A 22238-nucleotide genomic window follows, 5' to 3' on the forward strand; every position below is an offset into this window, starting at 1 on the left:
ACACTACCACTATAAATGGTAAAAATTACTAGAAAATTCACACAAAAAAAAATTGACTTTGACAAAAAATACTTTAATTATAGTCATCTACTTGCTCATTGTCGCAAGGTGCCTCAACCAAGCAGGAGGGCACTTCCTGTGACTTATTTTCAGACGACCGAGTCAGCTTCAACGGTTCCTAAACAGCCCCTTCCTTCCGGTGTCATCCATACCCGCAAAAAAAAAAAAAAAGTCACTCTCGGCAACTGCAGTTCAATGCAAGGTGTGTCCTTCCGTGCAAAACCTGAAGCGGCGGGGCGGGGGCGGGGCATAAGCCCTTGTCCGTTGAGGCATGGCTCCAAAAAAGTCCACACATATTTCACGTCATTTGATATTGTAAATGTAGTTCTTAGGGCAAATGATATAAGCAAACTTAAACAAATAATATTTGCAACCCTGGGAACAATAATCACATTATTAGAGGTGAATAACACTAAGTATTTTGTAAAAACACACTCTCGTCACTATATTTTGTCTAATGGTATACATGCTTAATAAGGTTACATTACAGAATGTTTGCACAAAAGGAGAAGCAGATCTTATTTAGTCCTCCTACCCCTTCTCTGTGCCTCTGCATTTACTGTCCACTTCCCGTGTTTACTTTGTTCCACTGCACCCATTTTATAATCAGCGGGAAAGGAAGACTCAAGAATCTTTAATAATAAATAGTCGGTAATGAGAGAACAAATGCAAGAGCAAACACCGACAGACACATTGTTTAATAATAAATGAATAAGACAGAACGGTAACACTTTAGTATGGGGAACACATATTCACCATTAATTAGTTTCTTATTAACATGCAAATTAGTAACACATTGGCTCTTAATTAGTCATTTTTAAGTACTTAGTGCCTTATTCTGCATGGCCTTATTATACAATCAGTAAGCCATTAACTAAGAGTCTTCCCTCTATAACCTCAGAATTATTGCTTATTAGTAACCCTAACCCTCACTCTAACCCTAACCCTTATATGTTCCCCTAGTGTCCAAATAACTCTAAATTAAGTCTTTGTTACTTTAATAAGCAACTAATTAATGGTGAATATGTTCCCCATACTAAAGTGTTACAGACAGAATATATGATATTTAAATGTTTAAAATGATACATGATGAATTCAGGATAAATGATCAGACACAGTTGTTGTCAGCATTCGGCTTCCTTCAAATACCACCTGAACACCAAATGCTTGTCCTTTTTGCCTGAATTCAGGTTATTGCTTGAGTTCTTTTGTCATTACATTTCCAAAATGTTACTCCACATAAGTCACCGCAAGATTGCGCATAAACCTGGAGAATTCTTAACAGGTTGCGCCAAATCGAGGCGCGCACGATGAACATCGGTGACAGCCTTATGACAGCATTAGGGATTTGGTACACATTAAAGCATATTAATTCCAGGCTTTCGTGGGCCACGTAAAATAAAGTGGCGGACCAGATCTGGCCCCCGGGCCTTGAGTTTGACACATTTGTGCCATAGGGTCATGCTGTACATTAGCTCTGCTATTGACATTTTACGTGGTGATTTTAACATCTCCAAATTTGTAACTGAAAACTACAACTAAGATGCACGTTACAATCACACAGCTGGTGCGTAATAAGTACAATACTTACAGTATTAACACTTTTTAGGGCGCAGCAAGAAAAACAAATCAACACACCATAAACTATACCCTACTGCAACTTGTTGTCATACCTGCAAATGTGACTCAGAACTATCTCAGCTACAATCGGGCAGAAGGCGGCGTACACCCTGGACAAGATATATATATATATATATATATATATATATATATATATATATATATATATATATATATATATATATATATATATATATATATATATATATATATATATATATATATATGTATGTGTGGGAAAAAAATCACAAGACTATTTCATCTCTACAGGCCTGTTTCATGAGGGGTTTCCTCAATCCTCCTGAGGATTGAGGAAACCCCTCATGAAACAGGCCTGTAGAGATGAAATAGTCTTGTGATTTTTTTCCCACACATACATATTACGCTCTACCACGGTATCGAGCACTATTTTTTGGATAATCTAATTAAGACATATATATACATGTATATATATATATATATATATATATATATATATATATATATATATATATATATATATATATATATATATATATATATATATATATATATATATATATATATATATATCAAAGGTTTTATCAAACAAATTTTGTATTGATAATGTGTCTATCACGATATATATTGAGCCCTATAACTGACGCCATGTTGTGCTTCTTTAGACACGTGAGACCTTGCACAAGCCATGGCGGTGAGGCAGAGGATCTTGAACTCCACTGCCCCCTTCTCCGGGTCGCCCCCTGTCGACCTGAAGGGCTCATACCCGAAATGTACCGCCACAGAGAAAGGCACGCAGCAGCAGCAGGAAGAAGAGGAGGAGGAGGAGGAAGAGCCGTGGAAAAGCGGCAAAGTGGACTACATCGCGCTGACTCTGAGCCCCTTGTTGAATAAAGTGCTGACTCAGGGGACTGCCGAGCAGGTTGGAGAAGCGCCGCTGAAGAGCTCCGCATTCATCGCACAAGCCGAATGTAATTTTGTCTTTTTAGATGTGTTTCAAAATGGGTTCCATGGATGGTTTAACACTCCCCTCTTCTCAGGTGAAACCCAGGACTCCCAGGAGTTTAGTCCGTCCTGCTCCGAGCGCCCCTATGTTCCCTCCCCCAGCTGTTTCCTCGTCAGGTACTGCCATTCAAATAACATTTTTAAAAGTCGGTGGGATTAAAAATGACGTTGTTTTGACGGGACGCTCGCTCTCTCTCCAGTCTGCAGCCGGATCACAACAACGTGGCGTGTCCGACCACCGCCTCTGTCCAGGAGCCCAGCTGCTCGCCGTCGACTCGTCGGCTCGGCCAGAGGAAGAAAGCGCGTAAACGGACGAAGCGCAAAGGTCGGAAAAAACAAGGAGGCAAGGAGGTGGAGGAAAGCTACAGATACGGAGTAGCTTCTGGAGTCCCTGAGCAGGAGAGCGGGACTTCTTTGGAGCACATTTTGGTAAGAACAATGATCTACAATTGACAAAAGTCTTGGGACACAGGGAATTCATCCCTCACTCCAGATGTCCCAATACTTTTTGTCCGTAGTAACAGTTCACCGTGGAGCTGACACTTTGATTGGTCCAATATTGGCATTGAAATTGAAATCTTTTGTATAGCCCTCCAGGAATATTTTTGTTACAGTCCTCTGCATAATAAACACCAATCTGAAAATATCGCCTTTTTGGGAGTCGCAGTTCAGGACTTCCTTCATTGACAGTCCAACACGAGAAACCTTTACATCAGGGGTGTCCAAACTTTTTCCACTTAGGGCCGCATGTGGGGGCCATTTTGATATATTTCACTGTCAAAACCAATACTATCGATTTTTTTTTTTTACCTTTACGGCTCCCCTCAAGTTTGGTCCCAGGGAGCCAAAAGGGTCTCAATTATAAAAGTAAGTCATATATATATATATATATATATATACACAGTACAGGCCGAAAGTTTGGACACACCTCATTCAATGCGTTTTCTTGATTTTCATGACTATTTACATTGTAGATTATCACTGAAGGCATCAAAACTATATATAAATATAATAAATAAAAAAACGCATTGAATGAGAAGGTGCGTCCAAACTTTTGGCCTGTATTATACATATACACATATATATATAATTTAACGCTTACAATAAATTTATAGATCAACTTCAGGTCCATCAGTTGATATAAAGTAGAAAATGATATATGTTTTATGACCTTTTGTCAAAGATCACCGTTTTTTTAAATGCAAAAACACAATATATGCATTATTTTCCCCCCCCAAAAATTATAAGTGGAATATTTGATTGGAAGTATTTGGAGCCTTGAATAGGTCAATAATACATAGAACCCATCCATTTTCTACCGCTGGTCCCTTTCAGGGTCGCGGGGTGCTGGAGCCTATCTCAGCTGCATTCGGATTGTTTTTAATTCATTGAGCAATGACAGATTTAAAAAAATATATATATCCAACTAAAATTATTGGGAATTCAAAAGGGCCCCACTAATAAATGTGTTAAAAATAAGTGCTACACTTCTAAATTTTAACACTTTAGTCTCACGACCAACTTTTTTTTGTTGTATGCCCCTTTTTGTCAAAGAAAAAACTTATTTTTTTTTATAAGGCAAACACAGAACTTTGCAATAGTTTCCCCCAAACAAATGTAAAAGTGGAATATTGGATGTGAAGTAATTGGAGCCTTGAATAGGTCAATAGTACATAGAACCATTGTTTTTAATTCATTGAGCAATGACAGGTTTAAAAAAAAAAAACTCACTAAAATTCTTGTGAATTCCAAAGGGCTCCACTAATAAATGTGTTAAAAATAAGTCATACATTTCTTTATTTTTTCAATTTTAACACTTTAGTCTCACGACCAACTTTTTTGTTGTTGTACGCCCCTTTTTGTCAAAGAAAACTTCATTTTTCATATGGCAAACACAAGTATGCAATAGTTTCCCCCAAACAAATTTAAAAGGGGAATATTGGATGTGAAGTAATTGGAGCCCTGAATAGGTCAATAGTACATAGAACCATTGGTTTTAATTCATTGAGCAATGACAGATTAATTTTGTTTTTTTTAAACACTAAATTATTGTGAATTCAAAAGGGCCCCACTAATAAATGTGTTAAAAATAAGTCATACATTTCTTTATTTTTTCAATTTTAACACTTTAGTCTCATGACCAACTATTTTTTTGTTGTACGCCCCTTTTTGTCAAAGAAAACTTAATTTTTCATATGGCAAACACAAGTATGCAATAGTTTCCCCCGAACAAATTTAAAAGTGGAATATTGGATGTGAAGTAATTGGAGCTGTGAATAGGTCAATAATACATAACGTTGAGTTTGATTCATTATTAATTTTTGAGCAATGACAAAAGAAAACGAAAAAAAGAAAGAAAAAAAACAGTCTGCATTTATTTCACTTTTTAATGTTTGTTTTTTTAGAATGTGCCTTGGGCTGTTAAAAATGACTTTCGACACCCCTGCTTTAGATCATTACCATAGTGGTAGGACAATGTAGCTGTGATTTATAATGAGAAGATGTGCTTTTATAGATTAGATTTTTTTTTTGTACGTCTGACGAATAAAACGCACAATTTTATAAATGAGGCCCCTGGTAATTAATTGTGTATCTATTATAGCTTTGCTTTTTGCTCTCGTAGGACGAGTCGTTTCAAGGACGGAGGAGCCCCTTCAGTTCTTCTTGCTGCAGCAGTGTGGAGAGTTGTAAGGAACAGGACGCATCGCCCTCTCTATATAGCCCAAAAATCTTCAACACAGGGTCCAGCTGCTCCCCTCTGTCCTGGACGGATTTTTCCAGCAACGCCCCGCACAGCCTCCACTCCTATGGGCAAGAGAGCGACTCCTTCAGCAGCGCCGGGGACTGCTCGCTGGCCCTCGCCGGGCTCCGGGGTAGCGTTAGTCAGGGGGACCCGTGCTACGCAGGGCCTTTCTTTAAAGCCGTGGAGCGGGACGCGTGGGTGGAGGACGGCAAGGAGTGGCCGTCTCAGGACTCGGTCAGCAACGAGGGGATCATTTTTTACAATGAAGTAAGTTCTTCTCCAACCGCGTGTGAAGCGTAATCGTGGTGAAATAATTCAACCTTTTTGTCGTAGAAACTCCAGCCTGTGGACTCCGAGTACAAGGAAGGGAGGGAGTTTGTCCTGTCAGATTTCCTCAAAGAAGGCTCCTACGGCGAAGTGCACAGTGCTCGAGATGTCAACACAGGCTTCAAATTTGCAGTTAAAAAGGTGACGCAGAAGCAACGGTCTTCAACGCGTGGCTTGCGTTGTCTCTTTAACGGCCCGCTTCCTTCCCGTGCTGGCAGATCACCCTGAAGAGGTTCAACAGCGAGGAGGTGAGCACGTGGAGTGCCCTCAGATCTCTTCGCGTCCTGAAGCTCTTCGGAGTGGTCCGAGACGGCCCTTACATTTTCTTTCTGATGGACCACAAGTCAGGTAAAACACTGCTTGTGGAGATTTTTAATACCAAGTTACAATAAAGTGTTTATTGTGGTTAATTGGGACTATGGTTGTATGGTATATCAGTACTAGCAAAGTACCTTGGTACTAATGGATTTGAAAAATACCTGTACTTTTTTTTTTTGTTCTGTCCAGCTACTCAGGCAAATCATATTATTGATGTAGATGTCCTTTTAGGCTGCACACATACTTTACTTTACAAAAGAGAAGTGTGGGATACTTCTCTTGTTGCCTTATTTGTATTTGAATTTATTAAATAGATTTATATTATTATTTGGTGCAGCCGGACCAGAGCAGGAGAGAATAGAAAGAAAAGGAAGACAGGAGGAGGGGGGATAAGACAAAGAGACAACAACAACAGCAAACACAACAGAACAACATCAGCAAATAGGATATGTACAAATATGAATGTAAAAGTGATAGCAAAGAAGCAGTTAGTGAAATAAATATTAATAATACAGAAATAACAATGAGCATTATTACACTACAAATGGAGTAATACAAATACCAATAGAAATAGCACTATTGATAATGAATAATAATAATTACCTCTATTATCAACAATACATATATTAATGATAACTTGAAATACAAAAGAAAGCAGATAAATGGAGGGGAAGAAAGAGAAGCCAACTATATTAACCTTGTAGATTGTTATAGTAACAATAGGTTAAGCTTTGTCAGTTTGCCATGTGTTACCCAGTTTCCCATAGGGCAACAACGTTAATATGCGTTTGATGAAACGTGATTATATGCATGAGTGTCCTTTTTTTTTTTTAACCGCGTGCTGCCATGCGGCGGTGATATTGTTGAGCCGAGGCGCTTGTTGAGTGAGTCAGTGCGCACATACACAGCACATACAAGCAGAAACAGTTTAGAGGAAAAAGAATGGCAAAAAACGGCAATTCTACTGGTAAATAAAGACGGTGTGTGAAACGCAAAATAGAGGTATTTAATTGGACTTCAAAACTAGGTGAAGCTGTAAACCAGGGGTCCCCAAACTACGGCCCGCAGGCCAGATCGGGCCCGCCAACGTCCAAAATCCGGCCCGCTGAAGGTCCCAAGTTTAAAAAAAAAAAAAAACGAATATTTTTTAAAAATTATTATTATTTTTTTAAATCTGTCCTTTTTAATACATTTTCTACCGCTCTTTACTCTCGGTGTCTCCTAGCCACTCAGGCAAATCATATTGTCTAAAAATGCATTTTCTCATCGATAACGTGACATTATCAGCGGCAAGTGCGCGCTTTCAGTCAATTAGTGTGCGAGAAATATATATATATATATATTTATATATATATACACACATACACACACACACACACACACACACACACACACACACACACGTATATCTGTATCATGAATCAATTTAAGTGGACCCCGACTTAAACAAGTTGAAAAACTTATTCGGGTGTTACCATTTAGTGGTCAATTGTACGGAATATGTACTTCACTGTGCAACCTACTAATAAAAGTCTCAATCAAAGCCCGACCCCTGGCCAAATTGTTTTAACCCAATGCGGCCCCCGATTCAAAAAGTTTGGGGACCCCTGCTTTAAACCATCATGCCTCGCCTAACCTGGCAATACAGTATTGCACCCAAACGTAGGTAAACATTTAAATAACAAGCATCCAGATCTGCACAAGGAGTTTAAAGAGTGACAGGTAATAATGTAGTTAACCCACTCCACTGTTGTGACCATATAGATACGTAGACGGTCACACAGCTGGTTGGCTTGTTGCCAATTATTAGCGCAGTCAAAACCACTCACGTAGCGTAAACTAATGCAAGTGAAAATTGAAATGAATGACTTTTCTAAACAAATCCCACAATTGTATTTGTGTTTTATCTTTATAATGTGTGTTTTACTTGCTATATGTCTTATCTATGTACCGTATTTTTCGGACTATAAGTCGCAGTTTTTTTCATAGTTTGGCCGGGGGTGCGACTTATACTCAGGAGCGACTTATGTGTGAAATTATTAACACATTACCGTAAAATATCAAATAATATTATTTAGCTCATTCACGTAAGAGACTAGACGTATAAGATTTCATGGGATTTAGCGATTAGGAGTGACAGATTGTTTGGTAAACATATAGCATGTTCTATATGTTATAGTTATTTGAATGACTCTTACCATAATATGTTACGTTAACATACCAGGCACGTTCTCAGTTGGTTATTTATGCCTCATATAACGTACACTTATTCAGCCTGTTGTTCACTATTCTTTATTTATTTTAAATTGCCTTTCAAATGTCTATTCTTGGTGTTGGGTTTTATCAAATACATTTCCCCAAAAAATGCGACTTATATATGTTTTTTTCCTTCTTTATTATGCATTTTCGGCCGGTGCGACTTATACTCTGGAGCGACTTATACCCCGAAAAATACGGTACATATTTAACAATCACACACATTTACACACAAAAAGAAAAGAAAAAGAATGACCGAAAAAGTGCTTTGAAAATGTTTTTAACTTAATTTGTATCGCTCATGTTTTTTTTTTTTACAAAAGTAAATTTGTGGTCATCAGGAAAGGAATTGTCACAGCAGAAAGTAATTTATTCTGTGACTAAGCGGTAGAAAATGGATGGACTTCTTGGCTGTCGTTCAACTAACAAAATGCACCCAGTTGCACAAGTTATGTTCAAAAACTGCTATAGGTTCAAAACTCCATTACCATGAGACATTATTAGTATGTTTCTGGCGAAATAACGAGTGAATGTGCAAGCAATGGCTATTTTCGGTTAAACAGGCTCCTTTTGGAATCATTTCTCCCTCCAGGCTCGCTTGGCCAACTCATTCTCCGGCGGGGGCGTTTGCCAGAGGACCTCAGCCTCTATTACCTGTTGCAAGTCGGAACGGCGCTGGAGTACTTGGCCAAGAAAAAGGTGGCGCATCTAGACGTCAAAGGTACTTGAAGGAATATTTATGTTCTCATTAGGGTCAGGGGGTATGAGACAGGGTACTACTTTAATTTATTTTCACGTGAAAACCCTAATTTTCAAGGTGTGGCGACTCTTATTTTGCAAAGTAGTAATGACTTCCTTGTTCATTTACAGAATTTGGTCAACTTCCTGTTTTCACTTTATGAAACTGCGCATGAAAGTGACGATGAGACCACATTAGGGCCTCTGTGCGTTTATACTGGAGTCTGATATAGATCACATTTTACTTGTAGTCTAAACAGTCTAAATTTTGCCCTAAATTAAGCATTTTCAAGCATCAAAATAGCTAAATTAACCAAAAATACAAATACTACAATAGTGTTGGCCTCTAGAAGAGACCAAAACAATCAGATCAATCAGATCGTGTTGTTCAGTATCGTGGCCACTGATTGGCTCAGCCTCAGGCAGCATTACTAACATTAGCATGCTAACTTTTTCAGACAATTTTCCAGCCAAATGCCTCACTCATATAACTTGGTACTTGACACATGCTAACTTTTAGCATGCTAACATTAGCAAGCTAACTTTTTTAGCCAATTTTACAGCCGAATACCTCAGAGTCACATAACCTGGTACCTGACACATGCTAACTGTTAGCATGCTAACCTTTTAAAGCTAATTTTACATGCATACACTTCATAGTCTTATGATTTGGCGGTGACACATTCTAACTATTAGCAGGCTAACGTTAGCATTTAAGTTCCGCATTTCAGCTGCTTTCACATTAGCATTCACACGCAATTTATCCCGCCCTTTGAGACACTTGTGATTTAGGGCTATATAAATAAACATTGATTGATTGATTGATTGAAAATTGCATATTATAGTTCAGGGGTGTCAAACGTACGGCCCGCGAACAGGTTTTATCCGGCCCGCGGGAGGAGTTTGCTAAATATAAAAATGAGCGAACATTTTTGAATGAAAGAAACTGCTGTTCTAAATGTGTCAACTAGACGTCGCAATAGCAATTCTTTATATCTTTGTAGACTATGCTACATATGTAAAAAAAATAAAACACATGATGTTAGTGCCCCAGTCGAGGAAAATGAGAAAACTATATAAATAACCTCCTGTAATTTGATTTTGATATTTTTTTATCTTGATAGATTGAAAATGAACACCAATGAGTTCACTGATGAACATGATCACATAATTTATTCAGAAAGTATAAATAACTACAAATAAAGAGAATACTATTAACCACAACATATAAGTGTAAAAATGTTTTTATTCACTGTTGAATGTGGCCCCCGCGACTCCAAAAGGGACAAGCGGTGTCTGCCCTGAGATCGCTAGGTCTTGAGTTTAAACCCCGGCCGAGTCATACCAAAGACTATAAAAATGGGAGCCATTGACTCCCTGCTGGGCACTCAGCATCAAAGGTTGGAATTGGGGGTTAAATCACCAAAAATTATTCCCGGGCGCCGCCAACGCTGCTGCTCACTGCTCCCCTCGCCTCCCAGGGGGTGAACAAGGTGATGGGTCAAACGCAGAGGTTAATTTCACCACACCTAGTGTGTGTGTGACAGTCATTGGTACTTTAATTTTAACTTTTAACATGTGGCCCTCTGTGACGTGGCCCTCAATGAAAAGTTTGACAACCCGGACCTAAAGTGTATGGATACTCGCTAAATATAAGTTACAAAAATAAATCAGCAACACTGATCTGTCTTATTATGCTGTGGCAGACCAGGCACTGTCATATCAATTGTCTCCTATCCTATAAATCTGTTATTCTCAAACTGGTACGTGGGCTCAATTAATTATAATTAGGTATTATTTATTAATGATCACTTACTGTACGAACTGTGGGTAATGTTAGTGGCCAAAAACATTAAACATACTTGTAAAATAAAACCTCCGGCTTGTTTTTGATAAATACTTAGGCCTACTACGCTACTGTATTTTAATGTTGGTCATTATGGGGTTTTATAAGGTGGTACTTGAGAACCGCTGCTATAAATACTTTAGTGTGACTATAAAAAGAGCAAATCACAAATCAAGGTTGAAGTGATAGGAAAAAGTAAAATAACAGTTCCGGCTTTTGATTGGTCGTCATGGAGACGTCTGTCGTGCAGCTGTCTGCTTTGGGCGCAGAGTGGATTTACAGCACCTGTGTTGCGAAACCGGGCCGCCACTGAGAGAAGCAGGGACGGGAATTTCCCACTGTGACTCACCGCTGCTCGGTGGTGGAGGGGGGGGGGGGGATATGAGGAGCAGGAAGTCGTTAGGAGAAGTGGAGGAGGTGTGCGAGGACAGAGATCAGAGAAAAGACTGATTGTAAAGAAAGCAAAAAACGAAAGTAAACGCCAGCATTTATTTCTCAGGCGCCACCTGGTGGTTGTGTCAACCGCAACTTTGTGCTCCTGCAGCTGTTCCTTGCGTGTCCCCTCTCTTACTTCCCCGCCCTCGTTTTTCTGCAGCTGCTCTGTTTGCAATTATACTGTCCTCTAACTATGCACAAGTCATGGAAGTCACCCAAGCTCCACTTTTCTTTTCTTTTCTTTTTTTGTCGTCCCCCTCAGCCGACAACGTGTTGCTGTCAGAGGACGGACGAGACTGCTTCCTGTGTGACTTCGGACACGCAGAGAGACTAGACACGGGGGGACAGAGCCTCAGCGGTTCCAGAGGTAAACACCAGTTTAGACCCCTCACGCTTCAGCAAACACATCTTGTCAAGGTACAACACTACAGAAAGTCAAGTTAGATATACTTTGGAGTAGTCAGTAAACAGCTTATATTTACCCCCCACGGAAATAAGTCAACACAGCCATATTTGTGCAAATAGCTGGTAAGGTACCGTATATTTCGGACTATAAGTCGCAGTTTTTTTCATATGTGCGACTTATACTCAGGAGCGACTTATGTGTGAAATTATTAACACATTACCGTAAAATATCAAATAATATTATTTAGCTCATTCACATAAGAGACTAGACGTATAAGATTTTTTCGGATTTAGCGATCAGGAGTGACAGATTGTTTGGTAAACGTATAGCATGTTCTATATGTTATAGTTATTTGAATGACTCTTACCATAATATGTTACGTTAACATACCAGGCACGTTCTCAGTTGGTTATTTATGCCTCATATAACGTACACTTATTCAGCCTGTTGTTCACTATTCTTTATTTATTTTAAATTGCCTTTCAAATGTCTATTTTTGGTGTTGGGTTTTATCAAATAAATTTCCCCCAAAAATGCGACTTATACTCCAGTGCGACTTATATATGTTTTTTCCCTTCTTTATTATGCATTTTCGGCCGGTGCGACTTATACTCCGAAAAATACGGTAATTGTGTGTCTTGCCTGTAGTCAGGCTTTGGTTACAGTCTGGGACTGCAGGAGTGCACTGAGGAGCTGCGGTTCAACATGATGTACCGTATTTTCCGGACCATAGGGCGCACCGGATTATAAGGCGCACTGCCGATGAGCGGGTGTATTCAGTTTTTTTTTCATACAAAAGGCGCACCGGATTATAGGGTGCATTATAGGGGTCATATTATTATTATTTTTTCTAAATGTAAAACACTACTTTGTGGTCTACATAACATGTAATGGTGGTTCTTTGGTCAAAATGTTGCATAGATTATGTTTTACAAATCATCTTCAAGCCGCTTTCTGACAGTCGCTTCAGGATGCGCCGTTTTGTGGGCGGTCTTATTTACGTGGCTCACCTTCGGCAGCGTCTTTTCTCCGTCACCTTTGTTGTAGTGGTGTAGCGTGCAAGGACGGGAGTGGAAGAAGTGTCAAAAGATGGAGCTAACTGTTTAAATGACATTCAGACTTTACTTAAATCAATAACGGAGCTCACTGGTGCAATAACAACGCCAGAAATGTGTCCCGTGAAAAGCCGTCCAACCGGAACTCTCTAATAACTAAAGTTCCTTGGGTGAATAATGTAAACTCACTGCACTGCCTTAAAAGCTGAGAGGATTACAATCAGAGGAAGGTTACATTTGAAATAAAAAAAGTTTACATTTCATATTTTTCTCCTGCTCCTTATTTCCGATAGGTCCTAAACTATATCAATAATTATCGATATCGACCGATAGAAAACACTTATATCGTGATACAGTTTCAGCCGTATCGCCCAGACCAAAATGCTTAACGAGCTGTACACTGACTACTCTGAAGTACTTTCAATAGCAATGTGCCTTGACAAGATACCGTCATAAAAATGTTAGCAAAAATGTGAGACCCGGTACTTTGTCCTTCGTCCTCTCGCAGACCTAAAAGGCACCGAGACGCACATGGCCCCCGAGATCGTGAGAGGTGAACCCCGCGGTGCCAAAGCAGATGTGTGGAGCAGCTGCTGTATGTTACTGCACATGCTCAACGGGTGTCAGCCCTGGACGCGATATTACACCTGTAGACTCTTCCTGAAGGTACACACACACACACACTACACTATAATCGGTGTTTCCCACAAACGGCAATCTATTTGTGTTGAGAGGGAAATATCAAATTGACAAACCTGGCTATAACATGTGTTTTTTGTTTTTTTTAAAGGCTAAAAAAATACAGTATTATACATATATCAAAAGACATATTAATGTTATTAGTTATTAATATCAACTAGGGCTGTCAAATATAACGAGTTAACGCATGGGATTGAACACAGAATTATTGCATACATTTTGTATAAACACATGTTAATCACGCAATTTATTTTAAGCGCACATGCTCTTTTATCTTAAAGAAAAAAATTATTTGGTTACCAAATTTGGTGACGTCTCATGTGTGAATGTAGGATGACACAGTTCCTCGAAAATTAACTACCATAATATACACATTTAGCGCAAAACATATAGAATTTTTGTTAAATCAACAATGCAGTTTGGTGTAACAGGAAAAAAAGCAATGCAGCCAAACAGGATAAAGGTTGGCTTGTATGCTGCTAGCTTAATGCTAACATACAATGGATGATCCCATTGACAGGCTAACAGATTAGCATTGCGATTGTGCAAATTTAAAAAAAAAATCAACATTAAGCAGTAAATTAATTTCTACTGATAGACACCAAACTCTGTGGAAACGAATATTGATGCTAACTTGGCCAGTCTGCTGGTCTCTGACATACCTCGCAAGCCTGTTGCTCAAACCTCAAACTCTAATTTTAACATGCCTCATATGCACCTGAAACATTTGCCCAGGAGAGGGCAGCACATACACCACTTGGAGAGTGAACCGTTAGCTTCCTGTAATGGTAGATCCTGAAAAAAATTACAAAGTAAAAAACAAAACCAACAAAATATTTTTTTAAAAGCAATGCAACCCTACAGGATGAAGGTTGGCTCTTATGCAGCTAGCTTAATGCTATCACACAATGGACGATCCCATTGACATGCTAACAAATTGGCATTGCGGTGGTTTTACAATATTGTACAAATGTTGAGGTTTTAATGGAACAAAACCTGGAAGGTAAAGGTAATAAAAACAATTTTTAATTACGTTAAAAAAAAACTGTAGATTTGTGGCGGCCCTAAACTAAATTAGAAAAAATATTTTTAAAATGTATTTTTTTAATGCACGCTACATCGCACTTCAAATACTGCGACTTTCCCATATTGCGTATTCTATTTTTGTATTCTATGATTTTTTAAAGCATATTGTAAAAAAGTGTTGGGTCTTAACCAAATTAATGCATAACAATGGCTAAATAAACTACAAATATCAGTATCACAGTAGTATTGGTCACTAGATACCAAACCAATCAGAGCGTGCCGTTTTTCAGTATCGTGGCCACTGATTGGCTCAGCCCCAGCCAGCATTACTATATTGGATTAAAAGAGTTTAAAGGTGATTATTTCATGTCTACAGGCCTTTTATATGTTAAAAAATGTTATTTAGAAGGTCGTAGACAGATTTTGTACGATCTAGCTATGAAAACATTTGCTTTCTAATTAGATATCGGACTGCCGATATTATCGGCCGATAAATGCTTTAAAATGTCATATCGGGAATTATCGGTATCGGTTTCAAAATTATCGGTATCTGTTTTAAAAAGTAAAATTCATGACTTTTTAAAACTCTGCTGTGTACACGGACGTAGGGAGAAGCGCCAATAAACTTTAAAGGCACTGCCTTTGCATGCCGGCCCAGTCACATAATATCTACGGCTTTTCACACACACAAGTGAATGCAATGCATTCTTGGTCAACAGCCATACAGGTCACACTGAGGGTGGCCGTATAAACAACTTTAACACTGTTACAAATATGCGCCATACTGTGAACCCACACCAAACAAGAATGACAAACACATTTCAGGAGAACATCCGCACCGTAACACAACAGAACAAATACCCAGAACCCCTTGCAGCACTAACTCTTCCGGGACGCTACAATATACACCCCCCGCTACCCACTGCCCAACCTCAACCCCGCCCCCCCCGAACCCCTCCCAACTCAACCTCCTCATGCTCTCCCAGGGAGAGCATGTCCCAAATTCCAAGCTGCTGTTTTGAGGCATGTTAAAAAAAATAATGCACTTTGTGACTTCAATAATAAATATGGCAGTGCCATGTTGGCATTTTTTTCCATAACTTGAGTTGATTTATTTTGGAAAACCTTGTTACATTGTTTAATGCATCCAGCGGGGCATCACAACAAAATTAGGCATAATAATGTGTTAATTCCACGACTGTATATATCGGTATCGGTTGATATTGGTATCGGTAATTAAGAGTTGGACAATATAGGAATATCGGCTATCGGCAAAAAAGCCATTATCGGACATCTCTATTTCTAATTAATGATTCCCTCTTTGCAGCATTTCATTTGTCACGTTCATGTCCGGAACCAATTAACAGCGATAAACGAGGCATTACTGTATGGTATTGTACACTAGTGAGGACAACCCTGACTTAAGTGTACCCATGTTTACTTTCTATATTATTGCCTGTAAAAATGCTTACTTTAGTACGACATACTGTAGTGTCATCACCGTCACGCCACGTTGTCACGGTTACAGATCGCCAACGAGCCGCCGCCGCTCCGAGAGATCCCGCCCCACTGCGGCCGCCTCACGGTGGGGATCATGAAGGCGGGGCTGCAGAAGGACCCCAGCAAGAGAGCGTCGGCCAGTGACATGAAGGAAAGAACGGCCAGAGCTCTCCAAGAAGGTTGGCATCTTTGACAAAAGCTTTGGCGATTCGAAGTTCAAACGTTCTTTGATGGCTTGCAGTCGGAGGTCTGAGAAGCCCGTCCAGCAGATCGTACGCCGAGCCGCTTCATTTCGCCAAGAAGCCACCAGACTCCTTGCCGGCCGTCCTGAGCGAAGGCGAGGAGCGACAAGAGCAGACGAGGAGGATCCTGCAGCTGGACGAGGAAGAGGAGGCCGACGTGTCGAAGATTCCCTTGTTTTCCCAGCCCGGACGCAAAGAGACCACCGTGCCCGAACTGGAGCTCCGTAAACTGGAGAGAGGTGCGCCTCGTGTCTCTCGAGGATCTTTTCTTGTGGCTCCTCTAGAACGCTGTTGTTTGTGCACAGATTTCTACCTGAGCAGCTTGTCCCAGCTTCACTCTGCGGAGATGCAGGAGCAGCTCCTATCTTGTCTCAGCAGCGACCCCTACTGCAACAGGAAGGTAGGTTGGCTTGTATGCTGCTAGCTTAATGCTAACATACAATGGATGATCCCATTGACAGGCTAACAGATTAGCATTGCGATTGTGCAAATTTAAAAAAAAAAAAACATTAAGCAGTAAATTAATTTCTACTGATAGACACCAAACTCTGTGGAAACGAATAATGATGCTAACTTGGCCAGTCTGCTGGTCTCTGACATACCTCGCAAGCCTGTTGCTCAAACCTCAAACTCTAATTTTAACATGCCTCATATGCACCTGAAACATTTGCCCAGGAGAGGGCAGCACATACATCACTTGGAGAGTGAACCGTTAGCTTCCTGTAATGGTAGATCCTGAAAAAAATTACCAAGTAAAAAACAAAACCAACAAAATATTTTTTTAAAAGCAATGCAACCCTACAGGATGAAGGTTGGCTCTTATGCAGCTAGCTTAATGCTATCACACAATGGACGATCCCATTGACATGCTAACAAATTGGCATTGCGGTGGTTTTACAATATTGTACAAATGTTGAGGTTTTAATGGAACTGCAGCGACCCCTACTGCAACAGGAAGGTACTGACCGCTTGAATAGATCACAGGTGTCAAACTCGAGGCCCTGGGGCCAGATCTGATCGTTTTATATGGGCCGCAAACTCTATTTGTTTATCTATCTTCAAATGGACAGAAAATAAATACATGCAGTTGCATATATTTTAAATAGGGACGTTCCGATCAGGGTGATGAGTGAGATCAGCTGATACCAATCACGTACAGTACAGGCCCAAAGTTTGGATACACCTTTTCCTCATTCAATGCGTTTTCTTTATTTTCATGACTATTTACATTGTAGATTGTCACTGAAGGCATCAAAACTATGAATGAACACGTGGAGTTATGTACTTCACAAAAAAAGGTGAAATAACTGAAAACATGTTTTATATTTTAGTTTCTTCAAAATAGCCACCCTTTGCTCGGATTACTGCTTTGCACACTCTTGGCATTCTCTTAATGAGTTTCAAGCACACCTGTGAAGTGAAAACCATTTCAGGTGACTACCTCTTGAAGCTCATCCAGAGAATGCCAAGAGTGTCATACCAGTAATACAATAGAAAATGACAACAGATTTTACGGTAAAAAAAAAAGAAAGTTGCAGCTCGGTCACCAAAATTGTACAGTTTTTTATTTTGATTTAATCTCATGATCATTTGCCACTGTAAATTTTACGATATTATTTAGAAATTTCAGCTGCCTTTTTTTTTTTTTTTTTTTTTTTTACAGTGTAAACTGTAGAGTAATCTCTTGTTTCTCACTGTTTAAAAAACTGCATTTACAGTAATACACTGTAAAAACCACTGTAGATTTTATAGTCATCCCCCGTTTATCGCTGTTAATTGGTTCCGAACATGACTGCAATAAAGACATTTCCGCCAAGTAGGAATTATTAATTACTCAAATATTTTCGTTAGGGATGTCCGATAATATCAGACTGACGATATTATCGGCCGATAAATGCTTTAACATGTAATATTGGAAATTATCGGTATCGGTTTCAAAAAGTAAAATGTATGACTTTTTAAAACGCTGCTGTGTACACGGACGTAGGCAGAAGTACAGAGCGTCAATAAACCTTAAAGGCACTGCCTTTGCGTGCCGGCCCAGTCACATAATATCAGCAACTTTTCACACACACAACTGAATGCATGCATACTTGGTCAACAGCCATACAGGTCGCACTGAGGGTGGCCGTATAAACAACTTTAACACTGTTACAAATATGCGCCACACTGTGAACCCACACCAAACAAGAATGACAAACACATTTCAGGAGAACATCCGCACCGTAACACAACATAAACACAACAGAACAAACACCCAGAACCCCTTGCAGCACTAACTATCTCAGGGAGAGCATGTCCCAAATTCCAAGCTGCTGTTTTGAGGCATGTTAAAAAAAATAATGCACTTTGTGACTTCAATAATAAATATGGCAGTGCCATGTTGGCATTTTTTTCCATAACTTGAGTTAATTTATTTTGGAAAACCTTGTTACATTGTTTAATGCATCCAGCGGGGCATCACAACTAAATTAGGCATAATAATGTGTTAATTCCATGACTGTATATATCGGTATCGGTTGATATCGGAATCGGTAATTAAGAGTTGGAAAATATCGGATATCGGCAAAAAAGCCATTATTGGACATCTCTAATTTTCGTAAGCATAAAACCATGTTTACAGCCTTCTAAATACATTTTTCAACATTATGAGAGCCGTCTAGACATGAAATAACGCCCCTTTAGTCACCTTTTAATCCACTATAGTAATACTGTCCGAGGCTGAGCCAATCAGTGGACTCGATACTGAATAGCACACTCTTATTGGTTTGGTCTCATCTGATGTCGAATTCTACTGTAATCTTGATATTTTTTGTTTATTTAACCATTGTCAATGCTTGAAAATGCTTAAAGTAGGCCAAAAATGTTGTAGGATATACTTTTTTTTTAAAAGTCTGCAATATTTGAAGCGCGATGTGGTGAGGGACAACTGTACGTGGAATAAAATATAATAAATCAAACGCATAGGCAATTGTGAAACTATATCAACAGGCGAATCCTCTGAAATTATTATTCACATATAATTCAGTGTTACAAGTGGAGCTCTGAGGGCGTCCATAACGGTGATGTGGCCCTCAATGAAAAGGAGTTTGACACCTCTGGAATAAATGCACTTTCACACGCCACAATCGCCAAATAAAATGTTAAAATCCTCTTGGAAGGACTCGGGTCGCTGGTCGTTGAACCCAGCAGACGACTTCAGCTCCGGCGTGGGCTCTTACGGCAGCCAGCCTGACGGGCAGCAGCAGCACCTCAGTTTGGATCTACTGGGACAGTCGCCCCCTCGGCCGTGCTGCTTCCAAGGTGAACGACTATTTAACTCATTTTCTCACGCCTAAAAACCATAACAAATGTTGTCCGGGGTTCAGGCGTGGACGTCTGCATCCGCGACATCAACGGGGCGACCATACGAATCCGAGAGACTCGGCGGGTGAAGGTGGGCCACATCGCCACTGGCATCAGCGATCAGGTGAGGCTCTTCTTCCTGCTCCTTTTCACACCCGCGCTGTTGCAATTAAAGGCGTCCTCACGTTTAATTAGCGTCCTCATTCATGCTTGAACGATACACAACCTTCCAGCTCGATATTGATTAGGGAACTTCATCCCATTCATGATTTTCAAAAATCGATTAAAAAAAAAAATATATATATATATATATATATATATATATATATATATATATATATATATATATATATATATATATATATATATATATATATATATATATCAGGCAACCTCTTTTATAACCTGTAGAATTCCCTTTATTTGCCATTTTTCCTCTCCACACTATTTCTGCCTGTGTGCTCCGTGAGTGTATGTGTGCTGACACACTCAACATGCTCCTCCGCTCTGTACGTCACTGCCGCATGGCAGCATGCGGATGAAAAAAAAAAAAAGCGGTATTTTTCAAAGGCTGTATAGTACCGCTTTTATATAAAACGATTCTCGGTTCAAAATCACTATTTGTTTAATAACATTGGGTGCCAGTTCTATGATTAACTACATTCCTACATAAAAGAGATAAACAGCCCTGGTACATTTCTATATTACTTAAAAGGAAACTGGCTTTGTTTAATAAAATTCTACCCAAACATTTACTAAAGTAGCTGGATAGGACAGATTTTGGAAGAAGAAAAAAATTGATATATATATATTTTTTTTATCAATTAAGAATTGTTACAAATAAGAATTGCTATTCATTCGAAAAATAAATTTCTTTGACACCCCTAACATACATACATATACACACACACATATATATATATATATATACATATACATATATATATATATATATACATAAACATACATATATATATATATAATCTTTATGTGTGTGTGTAGTTATATATATATATACACACACACATCCAAATATTATATACACATGTATACATATAAAGATTATATATATATATGTAAAGTGATTTGTTTAATTCAGATTAATCACATTCTTGAACTGTTATTATTTGCTTGCATAAATAACATTTGCTTAAGAAAATACCCCAATATTTTGATAAAAATGCAACTTGGTAGTCAGAATGTCATACGGTAATAGTTTTTAAATGACTTACTGATCAGCAAATTTGCTCTAAACTTGGTGACAGTACGGTAAGTATAGTAAGAATTAAGTGCACATTTTTAAAGTCTTTGCAGAAATATAACAAAAAAAGTACACACACATTAGGCACCAATGCGCCAAAATCATAGGATTAAACATACAATCTATTAGATAGCAAAAATTTTAAGAATTAATCAATGATACAATTCTATACATTGAGTCTATCAGATTGATAAATATGCCAGAAGTTAATCAATAACCAATAATATTCCAGTGTGCAGCTTTTTAAATACATCATCACAAAATGCCTGTTTCTGTTTCAGCAAGTTCGTCGTTGTTGTTTTATGGTTTGTTGTTATTCTTGCTTTTTAACATACAAATATACTTGTTTTTGCCTTTCCTTGCTTTTAAATGGACATCAGTTTAAAAAATATATTTTTATATATTTTTAATTAATTTAAACTAATTGTGTGAATTTTATTTTGTAACAGCTGAATGAGCAGCATGGTTAAATGAATATTTATGAATGTAATAGTCATAAATGTTGTTAGTAAGTGCAGGCCTAAAAATAACTCACTAAATTAGAGCTACTGAATTTGTGTACAAATTATAATCCGATTAGTCAACTAATCGTTGGGATAGTCCATTATTAGTCAACTATCAAAAGAGTCGTTAGTTGCAGCCTAATGAGCCTGTGCGTAACAAATGTATTTGTAAATTAATTTATTGGAATAATTTGTGTATTTGTATTTTATTTATATTTGGAAATGTGGTGGTTATCACCAACAACCTGCGAGACGCGAAACCATTACGGCTACTAATGAAACACCTTAGGGCTAAATACACGTCTCTCTGTCCTTTTTAGATTTCTGAGAGAGTTTTTACGCTGGAGACGCACCTGGGCCACAAGGTCGCCCACGACGACGAGGTGCAGGAGTCCGGCCTGAAGCTCTGCTGCGTCACCGCGCCGGACTACAGCGCCGCGTGGAGGTGGAGGATCAGAGACGGGATGCTGGAAACAAGATGAGGCGGGAGGATGAATAAAGTCCTTGGAGACGATTTTTAATATCCTCTGGTCTTTTGATTCCATCGCCGTTTAGCTCGAGCCAAAGGTGTGAATGTAAACGCTTGTCTGTGTTATATATATATATATATATATATATATATATATATATATATATATATATATATATATATATATATATATATATATATATATATATATATATATATATATATATATATATATATATATATATATATATATATATATATATATATCTTGTGAAGGACATAATGTCATGGCTGTCTTGAGTTTCCAATCATTTAAATTTTTGTTTCATCTGACCACAGACCTTTCCTCCAGAAGGTCTTATCTTTGTCCATGTGATGTCAGATGGAACAAAAATTGAGCTGTTT

At 38.7% G+C, this 22238-nt stretch overlaps 1 protein-coding gene across 3 annotated transcripts in view; it reads left to right on the top strand.

Moving 5' to 3' along the window:
- Positions 1-21941, top strand: part of map3k14a (mitogen-activated protein kinase kinase kinase 14a) — a 39192-nt gene extending 17251 nt beyond the window's left edge. For all 3 annotated transcript variants that reach the window (XM_062050047.1, XM_062050049.1, XM_062050048.1), the window contains exons 2-16: positions 2325-2630; positions 2700-2781; positions 2865-3093; positions 5288-5674; positions 5741-5875; positions 5953-6082; positions 8901-9029; positions 11590-11694; positions 13297-13454; positions 16042-16192; positions 16255-16494; positions 16561-16655; positions 19417-19558; positions 19624-19724; positions 21685-21941. In XM_062050047.1, the coding sequence (XP_061906031.1) occupies positions 2348-2630; positions 2700-2781; positions 2865-3093; positions 5288-5674; positions 5741-5875; positions 5953-6082; positions 8901-9029; positions 11590-11694; positions 13297-13454; positions 16042-16192; positions 16255-16494; positions 16561-16655; positions 19417-19558; positions 19624-19724; positions 21685-21846 (2529 nt within the window). In that variant the 5' untranslated portion in view covers positions 2325-2347 and the 3' untranslated portion in view covers positions 21847-21941. The remainder of the gene's footprint in view (positions 1-2324; positions 2631-2699; positions 2782-2864; positions 3094-5287; positions 5675-5740; positions 5876-5952; positions 6083-8900; positions 9030-11589; positions 11695-13296; positions 13455-16041; positions 16193-16254; positions 16495-16560; positions 16656-19416; positions 19559-19623; positions 19725-21684) is intronic.
- The last annotated feature ends 297 nt before the right edge of the window (positions 21942-22238 follow it).

Source organism: Entelurus aequoreus, linkage group LG06 (assembly GCF_033978785.1).
Source record: "Entelurus aequoreus isolate RoL-2023_Sb linkage group LG06, RoL_Eaeq_v1.1, whole genome shotgun sequence".
Lineage (NCBI taxonomy): Eukaryota > Metazoa > Chordata > Actinopteri > Syngnathiformes > Syngnathidae > Entelurus > Entelurus aequoreus.